This window comes from Hirundo rustica, chromosome 1 (genome assembly GCF_015227805.2).
Source record: "Hirundo rustica isolate bHirRus1 chromosome 1, bHirRus1.pri.v3, whole genome shotgun sequence".
Taxonomy (NCBI): domain Eukaryota; kingdom Metazoa; phylum Chordata; class Aves; order Passeriformes; family Hirundinidae; genus Hirundo; species Hirundo rustica.
The window spans coordinates 62,353,234-62,364,414 of NC_053450.1; the positions used below are offsets into that span (position 1 = coordinate 62,353,234).

Here is an 11,181-nt window from a genome sequence, read left to right on the forward strand (position 1 = left end):
AAACTTAGGAAGTTATAAACAAGCTGGTGTTTTCTTTTCAACATGTTCAGCAAAGAAGAGGGAGTGTTGAGCTTGGTGGTGGAGGAAAGGTATGACTGCTTGAAGAGCAAAGCAGGTTCTTTGGGAGGCAAACTTGAGTGGGGATTAAAGGCTGAAAAAGTCAGCTTCTGGGGTTGCAACTGCGACAGTCAATAATGGATTGATGCTTTCACTGATCTTTTTTCTCTATGTACTGTTCAGGCTAGCTTAACAGTCGCAATGTCTAGCAAGTATTTTCCTCCAGGGCTAGTCTCCAAATTATTAGAATGATATCAGCTATTGGCAAACTGTACTTGATGGAGAAAGTAGCTTTTTCTCATCTCATTTATATCCTACATAATTAATCTTGTTATTTTTGATTTACATCTGTGCCTGTGGGAAGAGAATCAGTCAGTGGACCAAAGCTTTTTTTGGTTCATGCTGGAATTTAAGATCCTTCCTTTGTTCCTAACTTTAGATGCTCATTTAAATGAGCTGTGCAAGTTTCCTAGTCCAGATAGACACTTTCATAAATGTAACATTCAAAACAGATCCAAATTTTACAAATTCCACAGTCTCCAGATTCAGTTTGTGGGGGGTATTATAGTGAAAAGAGTCAGCTCCAAGAAATAATACAAGCTCCTGATGTAGTCTATTCAAAGCATTATATCTATTGATTGAATAACCCTAACACCGGATCACTTTAAAAGAACAGACCATTTGCTTTAATTATCAATAAAAACTAGTTATCCTCAGAACTGAGAATCTTTATTTGGGTTATTCACTGCTCAGCAATAGGATAGATTTGGTGTGGTTTAGAAGGGAGATGGCATAAATGTAGGGCAATCAAAAAGGGGAAATCTAATTTCCATACTGTGTGAACAGTATGGTTATAGTAGATATTAATTTTGAAGCATGGAAATGCCCCCTTTCCTTTAACTGACCTGACCCTTCATCAGTCATTTTTGGATGGCCTTTATTTCATTCAAGGAAGGGAATATCATGGAGTAACTCCCAAAATAACCAAGTTATAAACAGTTGGCCTGCCTGATTCATAGAGCACTCAAGCCTGTCATGTTAAGTTCATAGGACATTCAGTCTCTTCATATAGTACAGTGCTCAGAGGTTCTCAGAAGTTAAATATGAGAAGCCTATGGCATTGTACTACTCATTCAATTTATCAAAAATAGTTTTTCAAGCACCTGTATCACTTCTGTCCAGAAAGATGGCATGGTTTTTCTCCTATGGTACTGATTTTATTTCTGACAATTATTTTATTTTGTTAGTTATTTTTATTTTTATCAGAGTATTTTGGCGGCAGGAATGCATCCCAATGCCCACAGATGCCATTTACTGCTGAAATTCAAGCATGGTATGCCTACTGCCAGAGATGACACCCACTCACTAGGAATATTTATGCAGATATATGGGCACGGCCTGAGCTGTGAACATACCTCATCCTCAAGAACACTCTGGCTTAACATCCTCAACAGCTGCTCTGAGTCATAGCAGGCAGACATCCTAAGGGATTTCACAGTGCTTAGGGGCAGAGACTGGTTGTATCTCCCTATTTGAAAAGCTCCAGCCTGCCCAGAAGAATGGAGAAAGAAAGGAGAAAGTTAAATGTATCAGCCTGAAAACAAGAAAAAGCAGAGGTGAAAGAGTTCTTTCTTTCTCAATTCAATGGTAGTGATCCCCAGGGCTAAACCAGGATGCTCCTCACTTGTTTTGTGCCCTCAGTTCAGTTGCTCTGAAGTTGAAACCAACATGCCTTGCAGGACTTTTCCCCCCACTTTTTCCATCTCTGTAAGGTGAATACAGTGTACGGTGTAATACAACGTTTTTCTACGCAAAGTGGAGAAGACATGGAGTGGCTTCTTCCTCAAATGTTGGTTCTCTTGGTTAGAGAAGATTAATAATCAAATAGAAGGTTTATTAACCGTGTTATAAAAGTCTCTTAGCTACCCCAGAATGTGATTCTGAGCGTGACTACAGAGCAATTGCAGTGAATGCAGGATAGTCGGTATTTTTTAATATTTACAGTTTTGTAAAATTTAATGGTTTTCTCAAGGAATTTGTTGCACAAAAAGAGGTGCATATGAATAGAAACAGCTCACTCGTCTGCTAGAAGAAATCAAGGCCTATTTGCCATTTATATATTGTAGAAAGCACTAAATTTGAACACACTGCCATAGTAGTGTTTAGGTTGTAACGCTGCATTCTTCAAAATTAAGCTGGTGTCTGGTTTCTGGATACTTTTTTCCTTCACCTCAACTGAAGCCCTGTCAACATCAGTGGAAGGAAGAGCTCTGAAATGTTTTCTTTTTACAGGTGACACTTCCTCATGGGTATGTTTGCATGGACCATTGCAGTTTTTGTTTGCAGTCACTCAGAACATTCCTATTTCTTTTACATGTTCTGTGGTGGAAGCCACTTAATTCTGTTTGGTATCTCATGTTGTCCTTGTGGCAATTACAGCAGCTGTGTATGTGATGATATATTGAATTTTGGGTTTATATGAATATCTAATCAAAGTTGGGGTACCAGACCAGTTTCTATAAGAGAATAATAAAAACAGTTTCTGGGACAGAGAAGTCATCCTGAGGCATGGCTGTGTGCCAGATCTCAGTACCACTGAGAGTACATAAGGTGTAGGAACTTCCAGCACGTGGAATGGTGAGTGTCACTGAAAAATCACTGTCTTAGTAAGCACCAACATTTTAGTGGAGAGAACAGGATTATGTGTGGAATACGTGAGTTTGCGTTGCCAAAAAAAAAAAAAATCTTGCCTCTAGCTGTATTCTACCTACTGCTTTCCCACTGAGAATCTTGATAATGGAAATGTACAAAGTTATCATTAATAACAGTGAGTTTCATGAATATAATCACTGCCAGTACATGCTTAGGATATAGATGAGTTACACACAGTATCTCTATCATTGATCATGCATGTAGGATCCATTAAAATTTGTAAAAAATTTTCAATGATTAATTGCATTCCAGACACTCTGTGAATATAATGAATATAAATAATGTGTATGAGGGAGAAGTTGTTTAAGAAACATATCTTTGTTTCTGATCAAAACAACAGATGAAAAATCATTTATCTTATCGCCTTTAGCTTTGAATCAAGTCTTATAATTTTGAACAAATTAACTGCAAACTGATAAGACTGCAGTGCTACAGGTGTGCAATTAAGGCACAACAAAAGAGGGTTTATTAGACTCGGAATGTCATTTGGAAGTTATAATTGCCTTTGCAAGCTAGGGGAAAGTTCATTCTGAATGTTTTACTTATCTTCCAGGAACCATAATTATGTCAGAAGAATTGCAAGATGCTTTAGATAATATTTATGATGCTAGAATTCCAAAACTCTGGTTTAGGATTTCCTGGGAGTCAACTACTTTAGGATTTTGGTTTACTGAGCTTCTTGAGCGAAACCAGCAGTTCAGCAGCTGGCTGCAGGATGGCCGTCCAAACCAGTTCTGGATGACAGGATTCTTTAATCCACAGGTAAGATTGCCGTGTTGACCTTTATAACTTCTGAGGAACAGTTAAATGAGACGTTGGGAGAACTTCAAGTCGACTTAATATTGACTATATGAAGTAAAACCTATATTATTTTTTAGCATAAATATAGGATAAAACATCTTCAGTATCTACTGAAGACATTTTTGCTAGAACAAAATATTGCTCCTGAAATAATGAAATACATCTTTTGGCTGCTTTAATTATAGTGAGGAAATTGGGTAAGTACATGCTTTCACATTTCAACTTAATCTTCCCCTTTTTACCTCTTCTTTTATAGTAATCTGGTTTTTTTATTTATTGCATGGAAATCCCTCTGAATACAAAACAAGATAACTTCCAGAACTTTGACATAGGAAGAACAGATTTGGTCTTGGTTCTCAATCCTTGCAAATCAGTTCCTTGAAACGGAAGGTTTGTTATTCATGCCACCCCAGAACTGTGCCAGACATGGTCTGCAGAGACCTATAAAAAATACAGCCTCTCGTCTGCACCATCTAAAATAAAAACCTGGCATGAAATGAAACACAAAAAAGGGAACAGCTGAGAGCAGAGTTAAAAGAAGTATATATACCTAGATGATGTGTAGTTTCTTTGCAGAGCTAACCACAGTCATTAAAGCTTTTTATGATTCACAGATGTTTGTGGGAAGTGTGAGTTGTGGAAATGAGTCATTGTGAGAGTATCCAGCCAACAGGTTTCTATGAAGCCTTAGGAGAGAGCTATTTTAAAGATCTATTTTAATCTCAGTACTTGTTAGCAATGCAAAAACTAGCTTAAACAGCTGCCTAGAATAGAGAAAGCAACAGTGGCAAATATCCTCTAGGACTGCTGCTGGGAAATATCCATCTATCATCTATCCTGTGTGTGTGTGTCAGCTGTCTGCTGGTACCACTTTGTAGGATGGAAGGGAGCTCACAGAACCCTGGGCAAAGGGTTCTCAAGTATGAGGGAAAAGAGTAGGAGTTCTAACAAAATGATTATGCTTCCACACTTGGTTTGCTAACAACACGCTGATAGCAGCATTCTAAAATACTTCAAAGTAACTTTTGCAATGATCAGGCTGGAAGCAAACCTAACAGCCATTTGGCTGCATTGGTGTTTGCTTTTGCACTAGAGATGAGCAAGAGCTGATAGAGATTTTGTACTGGACATTTCAGATGGCTTTTTTGTGCCCTGGGGTTGTGTCGGTTCTGAAATTTTGCCAGCCTAAACTGGGCATCCTACATTTTTTTGGATCAAAATAGTGGATTTCTGAAAAGAACTGCCAAATAATCAGTGTAAAATGTCCCCAAACAGAATGTGATTTAATAGACCATAGTAAATGAGAAAGCCTCTAGAAATACAAAAATTTCACACTTCATAACCCCTAGTTCTTAAAGTCCCTAAATACATTGTGTGCAGAGATTAAAAAATGTATTTATGCTGACAATCACAAGCTTAAGAATCAGATGGTTACTGTTGTAGTCACCATTTTCTGTAACTTAGGCTGTGGGAGTGGCTCATTCTAAAAGCAATTCACCTGAGCAAAGACTAACTTTGTGTTTAATTAGCTATTATTTTGTTGATAGTCATACTGCTGTGTTTAAAATCAGTATTTCATGTGTTAAGAAAATTGATTTTTTTCTTCTCAAACAAGCTGAGGTGATTAGGTGTTAGTGCTGCAGTTCTAATGGCTTGTTTGTAATACCTGAGAAGTTGTCAGAAAAATCCTTTCATTTGTGAGAAAAAATGCAGCTCCTAAATCATTTGCCTACTTGCATATATCTCACTGTTTGCTTCACAGTCAATGGATAAATGCCATGGATAACACAAGGCAATAAAGTAGATTTATAGCACTGGGAAAACTAGGCATTCTGGCAATAAAAAATAATATAGGACTAGACTCTGCCTTCTCTTGGACTGTTTATACTCTAGGATAAATTCAGTAATTTCACAGAAGTTAATCTTTATTTTTAGTGATACAAATGAGGACTGACTCAGACTTCTATGTAAAAGAAACCTGATTCCCCATGTGTGTCTGCTTTGGGCCAAGATAACTGGGGTGAACAAAACAAGAAATATCATGCTTTTTCCTTCCTCTGGAAAGTTAATCTGATGTTACTGGATTTTTTTCATCAAAAACTTGACATTAGGCATTCCTTATTTCTACCTCCCAGTTTCCATTTAGTGGCCGACACTGTTTTATTGTTTCCTTGTTTGCATCTCTGTATCCGGTTCCAGACACTTGTCCTATATATAGAATTCAAGCACTGAGAGGCAAACCTATCTCTTTCTGGTTGTGTAGTTCTCAGCATAATGAATCCTCAACCTACCTCTACAGCCCTTAGATGGCAAAGTAATGTTAATACTAATCACAATATGAGGTACAATGCCTCCATTCCTCAGTATCCAGTTAGTTCTTGCAAATCTGCTATAATCTGCTCAGTATTTGCAAACTGACAAGAAACCTCCAAAGTAAGGTAAAGGAGAGAATATGATTCTGAGAGCAATGGATTTAACTGATTTTCATGTGTTTTTTAATAGCTTCCATGTGTGCCTGCTTTTCCCTCACTAGAAGGTTCAGAGTTAGTTCGCATGAGTTGTTAAAAGGCAAAAGGGGCCAAGCTTTAGCAGTCTTCAGTGAGCTGGATGGGGAGAAATTCAAGAAAAGGCAAACACACATCTACAAGAAAAGTACCAAAACCCTAACCAATCAACCAATCAACCAAACCAAAACCAAACCCCCCCCAAGGATTACCAGAAATTGAAACAGATGTCATGGTAAGTGGGTCATTATGCCCCTGACAGAGGATTTTGGGATGAGCCAAAGCCTCAGCTGTACAGTGGCCCCGCAAGCCACTTGATTCTGCCTTGCTCTGTTGTGCCATTCATCCACCCTGGGACACCCAGCTGGGCCTCCAGCTCACAGCTGCAGCCTTCAAATGCTGTCTAGGATTCATTCAAATGAGCAGATAAGCATGAAAAGTCCCACTGCAGAAAGTGTATAGGTCCTGCTATCTCTGTAGGAATAATCTGCTATCTAAACCTTATCCCTGAAGACAACTCACAGCTTGGAGCTTACTTTTTGAGTGGTGCCTTTGAACTGATGCCCTCAATACGGTCATGGCTCTGTCCTCTTCAGGCTCTTCTTTCTTTAATATTTCAGTTTATCTGGGATCCAGTGGCCCTCTGGGGTCTCATGGCAGTGAACACTTCATGTATTTTAAACTATTGGTTCTAGTATATTTCTACAAATTGAAATTCCACAAATTATTGCAAGGATTCTGCTTTCATTTAATGGCATTTCTGATAGAAGAACTTGGCCTTTAATCCTGTTTCCCTCAGCTATAAGCTGGAGTTCTCAACTACTTCTAATACAATTACCGTTATCTGTGCTATCAAAAAACTTCTTTAAAACACTTGTTCTGAGGTCTCTGGTATTATATTAATGAGAAGCAACCAGTGCAATTTAACAGAAATATCTGAGTTCATGAAAGTCATCTCCTGTTCTCATGACTTAAAAGGGTATTGCACGGCTACCAAGGGCTTGGAGCACTCCAGTCTTACCAGCTGGAGATTGGCCCCAGCATTCAGTAGACAATTTGCTGATTTTCCCACATCTGACTTCTTTCTATATAGTTGGCCCTAATGGTAGCTCAACAGAATTATCTCGCTCTGTGAATATTGAAGAAAAATAAAAAACTTTTTCGATTCCCTCATTCCCATCCTGATTTCTTCCTAGTTGTGCTGTTGGCTCACTGATTCCCACCTTTGTGTGTTCCTCATGTGGCTCTCTATCCCCCCTTCCCTGTCTCCAGATACTTTAGTTCCCTGTTCTGAAATATGTCAGAAAACTTACTCTTTCCTAGGTGTCCTTTTCATTGCCCTTGCATATTCAATTCTGTGTTTTATGAATTCATCTCCTCACTGCACAGATGGGTTTCCACAAGGTAAAATAAGATGCACATCTACAGCATGATCACTGGAACAGCAAAGAAGTGTTCCCTCTACTCTCTAAGGACTAAGGCACTTCCCATGTACTGAACTGTGCTTTCCCATGGACAGCTGTATCAGTGAAGCTAACAAGCATCTTCAGCCTGGCTTGTCTTTTGGTAGCTTATACTGATGTCATGAGATTGTAGCTCTCTATTTGTTCTGTGCTGCTGAAGTGCTTTGGGTTTAACTTGCTGTTGTCTAAAACTCTGTTTTCTGCAGTTTGTAAAGAATTCACTGAGTGAAGTGTCAGAGGCATTTCAGTATTTAATGGCATGATTACAGCTGGTACCTCCTTTGTGTTCTGTAAAATGCTTATTTGTTGACTGAAAAGCATTTTTTACAATGTTGGTATAAGAAAAGATGAATAATATAGCCAGCATTAGAGAAATTAGAAATTATGTGTGTTTGAAATCTCTCAAAACACATTAATATGGCAGCCTTATAAACATCTGGTTGGTTGTAAAAAAAATATGAGAGGTGAGTTATAGAGGCACTTCTGATATTATAAATAAGCCAACTTGGGGGTTTCTTAACACCAACATGTGCATCAATTATGTATGGATGCATGGTGCTGGGGAAGTATAGGAAAGCATTCACACTGCTGAATTTAGTTGATACGTACATTAAATCCTTTGAGATGAGCTCTTATACAGCTGATGTCACTTACATAGGGAAAAAAAGTTGGAAATGGCTTAAATCCAAGGCTTTTTAAAAAATCCTCTGTCACATTCCTGTGTGTCTCCTTAGGGATTCCTAACGGCCATGAGGCAAGAGACAACTCGCATGAATTTAGCCAAAGGGTGGGAACTGGACAGTGTTGTTTTATACAGTGAAGTGACCAAGATGATGAAAGAAGATGTTGTTGGCCCTCCTCCTGCGGACATTGGTGGGGTTTACATACACGGCCTGTTCCTTGAAGGGGCAGGTTGGGACCGCAGGAACAGCAAGCTGGTGGAGTCAGCGCCAAAGGTAAGGATGGTGTAGCAGGCAGTGGCATAATTCTCAGGGAAAACCAGGAAGTATGCTGACTGCCTGCAGCAGTGGTTTCACAACAGGTTTTAAAAGGGTAACCAGCAGCAGTGTTGCTGGGAAGAGAACAGACTCTTCACCTACCAGAAATGAACAAAAAGACTTCTGTCAGAAAATGAATTTAGGATGCATAGCAGTAGGGCAGACCAGATGCTGGGCTTCTTGGCTTCAGGGGCCCTAACAGCACAGTTATGTTTGAGTAAAATAGTGCACCCCATAGTCAGTCTTCTTTTGACTGACCAAGGGGGACCTTATCAAAGCTTCCAAAACCCTGGGCTAGGTTTGATATGGAGGTTATGGTTCGGTTGACTAGAAATCCCTAGTGTTTGTTTTTTAATATGAGAAGAGTATTAGTTCTGGGCTTATGCTCAGTTATCCATGTATTGAGTTATGTTTCACTGATGTGACTAAGCAGATTTAAAATCTAGTTAGGGAGTAATGATTAGATGCTGTAGTCATGGTCCAGGGAAAATTGTCATTGTCTGCACTGGTACACTATTTCCAAGTCAGTGCTAACTGTTCTGGAATCAGAATTGAGATAATTCCTGTCCACAGGTAAAACACTTCTGTGTCTGACTGAGAGAAAAGTTTTCCAGATCAAACCTTGCCAGCTGTAACTTCTGTTGCCTGGTTTGTCAAAAGACACCTTCAAACACGGAGTTTACTCAAGTGCAGTGGACTGTTCAGCAGGGTTCCATGTTGCTCTTGGATCTGAATCTGTTTTTATCCCCTGACAATGAATACTTTGTCTTGGTGGAAGACCTGAGGGGATCTAGTTTGGATAAACACCCAAGAAGCACCTTGGATGTTAGAAGTTCCGTTGTCAGCATTGCAGAGGTAATAAGGAGGGTTGCTAGTTGCAGCTTGGTTTTTGTAGCTCCACTCCTGCCATTCAGGAAAAAGTAGGTGTGGAAAGAATGGGAAACATCAGTGAAAGGGGCAAAGGAAGGGAAAAAATACAATGGTTGCTGTCCCTCCTAGAACCACCCTGACATTTTTTCCATCTATCTCCAGAGCATGCAGTTTTCCAGGTTTCTACTTTTCTTCTCTTCTTTCCTTCCTACAGGCTATCCTGATGGCTGTTGTCGCTGAGCTCCCATGGGCTTAAAGTTAGTGTCAGCGTAGTAGTGAGTGTAGGACTTGTATTCTCATGTGTACCTCTGCTGAGGTGCTGGTGCTTTTGCTGAAGGCCATCACTGAATCTAGTTCTAGTGTTTAGAATTCAGATACCCCATCCTGCTTCTCTAATGCTGAGCCCTGTGTGTCTTTTAACATTCTCAGGTGCTGTTCACGAGCCTTCCCGTAGTCCACGTGTACGCCGTTAGCACGACAACGCTGAACGACCTAAGGAAGCTACACGGAAATGTGTACTCCTGCCCTGTCTACAAAAAGCCCCAGAGAACAGACCTGACGTACATCTTCTCTTTGCATCTGAAAACAGTGCAGAATCCTGATCACTGGACTTTGAGGGGGGTTGCACTGCTCTGCAGTTCGAAGTAAGGACAGACAGCTATGAAAGAAAGAACCATCAAGTAGGATTAAGCTGCAGCCAGTATTTCATTGTTATTGTCAAAGTCTCCTTCTCACAGGAGGTCTGGAATTGGCAGGTGATACATAGAGATTATGTTAGTTGTACACAGATCAGCTTACTCTGTTCACAGCAAGAATACTAAATTTATTTATCCTGGGAATATCAGAGGGAAAACAGCTGCAGGTGTAAATTTGGCAACTCTTATAAAGCAAGTGAGAATATAATCAACTAACCTGCTCATAATGGAAGCACTATAGAAAAAAACTTATGATAGTGACAACTGCTCTGATATCTTATGGTGGTCCTTTTGTAGATGTTATCTTCCTTCTTAATACAAGGATTTTTCATAATATAATATAATTATTTTTAAATTCAACTTTGTAGTTAAAATCTTATCATCCATAGCATGATTAAAGCTGTAATGACAAGATAATTAAATGCATGGTAAAGTTTTATGTTTATCTGTGTGTATTTCAATGCACAGCTCCTTTGATTTTGCATTTCTAAACTTGATGGGTGGTTCTACAAATGGCTGTGACCATTTTCTTGAACAGCCATTTTTTAATGTAAACTATCATAGAAATAGGAGTGTTTATCTTTGCACAAGAAGTGCCTTTTGTACCTATTAACTAGTTTCTAAGCCTATATCCACTTATGAGGAAGGTGTGCACACCCCCCCCTTATTAGCAGGAGCAAAGGTTTTAAAGTTTTCTCAGAGTAAACACATCTGAACACCATGTTGGTTCTATTAGTACTTGTTCTGTTTGGATTAATGCCTTAATCCTGCAAACTCAAACCTCTTAAGTGCTTTTTGTTCTGTATTTTGCATCTGTTTTGTTAAAAAAAGAAGACAACACACAGGCCACACTTCACCTGAAATGGTTCAAGTATTTTTGTGTTAACTACCACTGCTGTACGCCCTGTAACTGAAGGATGATTGACACTTCTCTTTTAATAGACAGATGGCTATTGGCAGAAAATATGTTTAGCTTCTTTCATTAGCACAAATTCAAAGCAAAAGGAATTGTTGGATGTTATGAAAGAAGGACTTGCAGTCAGGACTTCATTTTTTTTTTGTTTTTCTCCTTGTAAACGCT

At 39.1% G+C, this 11,181-nt stretch overlaps 1 protein-coding gene across 1 annotated transcript in view; it reads left to right on the forward strand.

The window, feature by feature from the left end:
* Positions 1-10,053, forward strand: part of LOC120747561 (dynein axonemal heavy chain 5-like) — a 149,713-nt gene extending 139,660 nt beyond the window's left edge. Inside the window, exons 74-76 of the mRNA XM_058420799.1 lie at positions 3,323-3,531; positions 8,272-8,493; positions 9,835-10,053. Coding sequence (XP_058276782.1) covers positions 3,323-3,531; positions 8,272-8,493; positions 9,835-10,053 — 650 coding nt within the window. The remainder of the gene's footprint in view (positions 1-3,322; positions 3,532-8,271; positions 8,494-9,834) is intronic.
* The last annotated feature ends 1,128 nt before the right edge of the window (positions 10,054-11,181 follow it).